General features: G+C 50.2%; 1 protein-coding gene across 1 annotated transcript; it reads right to left on the bottom strand.

Annotated features, from left to right (window-relative positions):
* Nucleotides 1-746: 746 nt before the first annotated feature.
* LOC132490554 (proline-rich protein 23C-like) lies at nucleotides 747-1,535 on the bottom strand. The gene has a single exon (XM_060098881.1). The coding sequence runs from the start codon at nucleotides 1,533-1,535 to the stop codon at nucleotides 747-749; it is 789 nt and encodes a 262-aa protein (XP_059954864.1).
* Nucleotides 1,536-3,696: the final 2,161 nt, after the last annotated feature.

The following is a 3,696-nucleotide window of genomic DNA, read 5'->3' as shown; positions in this document are numbered from 1 at the left end:
AAGTTAGAGGTTTGATTTACAAAAGAAAAAACTCGGGGTAGAATTTAGAAGGTATGGATAATGTGGAATAGCAGGAATGCAAACATTTTACATCAGTCTCTGAGTCAAAATAACCAGAGGAACAGATTCAAAAAGGAAATGTGTATCCTAATACATGCTGAAAACATCTGATAAAATCCAGCATTTATTCATAATGAAAAGTGAACTTGACTGGAAGAGAACTTCCTCAGGTTAAGAGGAAGCTATGAACAAACATCATACAATTATGTATAGTAACCATCACACTATTTTGCAGCTTTCCAGGAGAGCAGCTCAAAACACCAAGAAAGAGAAAAGCCATGGCTAAAAATCTTTATAAATTCATGGGAAAACATATAACATGAGAAATCCAATTATTTATTGGTTTGGGGAGAAATAGGGTAGCAATAGGGTATGGTGCTGGAGAGAGTAGAATTTGAGAGAAAATAACTGATGCAAACGAGCGGGAATGGATAGGCCTGAGAATGATGTTTAAAATCTGAACACACACTGTCCGGTATCCCTGGGCAGATTTTCCATTTCAAAGCTGAGGTCTAGAGTCTGCTTTCTTTTCCTGACATAACTTCTCCTGCTACTATAGCCAGTCTGGAGGGGAAAAGGAGTTGTTGGCCCACGAGATGCTTAATTTCCAGGTTGTAGGACATTCAGTGTAAAAGACGCCGGGAAATGCATTGGGCCTCCAGTGTGTGTGTGTACCGGGGTGGAGTTCATTCGGGGAACAGACATCTCTGGGCCTTGCGCTTAGGACCATAAGGGCGTTGGGGGCGCTCGTGAGGACCCGGAATAGGAGAGGGAGGTAGAGGTTGGAGTGGTGAGTCCGGAAAGGGCTCCAGAAGGTGCATGTCCAGGTTGTCGTCGTGGTGAGGAGAGCCTTTCTCTGGACTAGGATTGGGCGCCCAAGGACAGGGCTCTGGGACAAAGCCCTGCGCGCTGGGTCCCGACACCCTTGCGGTGATGCTGCGGAGCTCAGCGACGGAGCCGGCTTCAGCCTCCATCCCAGGCGGCAGGAGCTCGGCATCTGCTTCCTCCCTGTTGACCTCTTCTTGGCGGGCGATCTCTGGGACAGCTGCGCAGAAGAATCCCGGCTCCAGGGCCATGTACTCCCCTGGAGCGCTCAGGAAAGCGGCCCGTTGCAGGCCCTGTCCCCACGGGCCTTCCACGCCCCAGCCCAGGAGGGCCTCGGGGACCAGCATGAGGGTGTGATCTCGGAGAGACACTTGCAGCACGGACGTGGGCTCGGGCTCCAGCAGCACGTCGACGTCATCTAGGGGCAGGTGCAGGGCACAGCCGGCGGGCAGGACCACTACGGAAGTGAGCGCGTCCGCGGCCGGAGGTCCCGTCAGGTTGTCCAGGCTGGGCGCCGCCTCGGACTCGGACTCGGACTCGGGGCCCTCGGGCTCCTCCGTTCGGCGGCGCTTGGCGGGGCCGGGTCCTTCGGTCTGCGGTCCCCACCAGTCCGCAGGGTAGGCACTGGGGCTGCGGGACCGGCTGCCCATGACCTCGACCGACGGACGGCGCCCCCGGGGCCTGGCAGAGGGCGAGGGCCGCGCTCGATCCTGCACGCTGTGACGGGTTTCAACGACGGCTGAGGCAAGCCGGGGCGGGGCGGCGCGATGCGGGGACGGCAGGACGGCGCGGTACGGGACGAGTCCTCGGAGCTCCGGGGCTGCCTCCTGCAGTTGGTCCTGCAGTTCAGGTTTCTAAGGGAACGGCGTCTGGCGCGGGGCTGGGGCTGGCGCCTTCGAATCTTCAGCTCGTCACGCCGATTCGTCTACGCAACAGACAGCGAGAGATGTTACAGGTGAAGCCAGTGGAATCCTAGTCGCAAAATGTCACGCTAAGCTCCGCCCCCTCCAAGGCTCCGCCCCGTAGACCTCGCGGTATCTGTGCTGCCCAACAGCCGGGGCTGTGGTTGGTAGAAAGCTACTGTTAAAGTCCTCCAGGGGCCAGAATACTCGTGTCCTTCATTTTTAGAGAAAAAAAGATACACCGCAAATGGAACTTTAAATATTAATCACCTTTAAGGTTAATATTTTCCTTTGATTTCAGGCATTCTAGAGAAAAAAACCACTCAAATAGACCACCCCCTTGGCAACATAAAACGGACCTATCTAAATGTTCCATGAAGTTCCTTTAATGCTTGGCCTATCATTTCAGATGTAAATGGAAAATACTCATGTATGTTTAGGTAAAGTTCTGTCTTAATAGTAAAATATTTGTGGCAGTTGCTTCCTGAAGATAAAAGCTGTTATAAAATTAAAACAATCTTAGTATAATTAAATTGTTTTATTCAGTATTTATTATATGTCAACCATTCTACTGAGGTTTAAAAAATGATCTTTATTTATTTCATTTTATTTTATTTTATTTTATTTATTTATTTTGCGGTACGCGGGCCTCTCACTGTTGTGGCCTCTCCCATTTCGGAGCACAGGCTCCAGACGTGCTGGCTCAGTGGGCATGGTTCACGGGCCAACCGCTCCGCGGCATGCAGGATCTTCCCGGACCGGGGCACGAACCCGTGTTCCCTGCGTCGGCAGGCGGACCCTCAACCACTGCACCACCAGGGAAGCCCTGATCATGTTTTTGAAAAAGTTTTTTATTTTTATGTATTTTTGGCTGCGTTGGGTCTTTGTTGCTGCTTGCGGGCTTTCTCTAGTTGCGGCGAGCGGGGGCTAGTCTTCGCTGCGGTGCACAGGCTTCTCGTTGCGGTGGCTTCTCTTTGTTGCGGAGCACGGGCTCTAGGCACACGGGCTTCTGTAGTTGTGGCACGCAGGCTCAGTAGTCGTGGTTCTTGGGCTCTAGAGTGCAGGGTCAGGAGTTACGGCACATGGGCTTAGTTGCTCCACGGCTTGTGGGATCTTCCCGGACCAGGGCTCGAACCCATGTCCCCTGCATTGGCAGGCGGATTCTTAAGTATTGCGCCACCAGGGAAGTCCTGGTGGCGCAGTACTTAAGGTATGTACTAAAAGCTGTACACTTTTAATATAAACAACTTGAGTTTGTAGATAAGTATACACTCGTGAAACTATCACCACAATCAATACCATAAAAGTATCTATGACCTGCAAAAGTTTCTTCCTGCCCTCTTTGGAAAAAAAATGATCTTTTTTACTTTTCACCACACCTGAAGCTCAGAGTGGTCAAGTGAGGTTTCAAGAATTAAATATGTACCAAGTTTGTGTTAGATATAGGCATCCAATGCAGACTTCTCTGGTTTTAAATCATGAACTCTTAACTCATACATTTATTGCATACACCTAAGAGTGAATTACTAATTGGTCCTGTGTGTGTGTTTTCAAGTTAATAGGTAGGGACATCCCTGGTGACACAGTGGTTAAGAATCTGCCTGCCAATGCAGGGGACACGGGTTTGGTCCCTGGTCTGGGAAGACCCCACATGCTGCAGAGCAGCAAAACTACTGAAGCCCTTGTGCCTAGAGCCTGTGCTCTGCAACAAGAGAAGCCACTGCAATGAGAAGCCCATGCACTGCAACCAAGAGTAGCCCCTGCTGGCCTCAACTAGATAAAAGCCAGCATGCAGCACCGAAGACCAGACACAGCCAAAAATAAATAGATAAATAAATAAACAAACAAATAAATAAATTTAAAAATTATTAAAACAATTAAAAAAATGTTAATAGGTAACGCCTTCCTC

This window comes from Mesoplodon densirostris, chromosome 5 (assembly GCF_025265405.1).
Source record: "Mesoplodon densirostris isolate mMesDen1 chromosome 5, mMesDen1 primary haplotype, whole genome shotgun sequence".
NCBI lineage: Eukaryota > Metazoa > Chordata > Mammalia > Artiodactyla > Ziphiidae > Mesoplodon > Mesoplodon densirostris.
Note: the sequence above shows the minus strand (reverse complement) of the source record. Positions and strands in the feature narration are given on the sequence as shown.

What these genes read in the sequence shown, in the direction of transcription:
- LOC132490554 (XM_060098881.1), bottom strand. Translation starts at nt 1,535, where the DNA reads ATGGGCAGCCGGTCCCGCAGCCCCAGTGCCTACCCTGCGGACTGGTGG.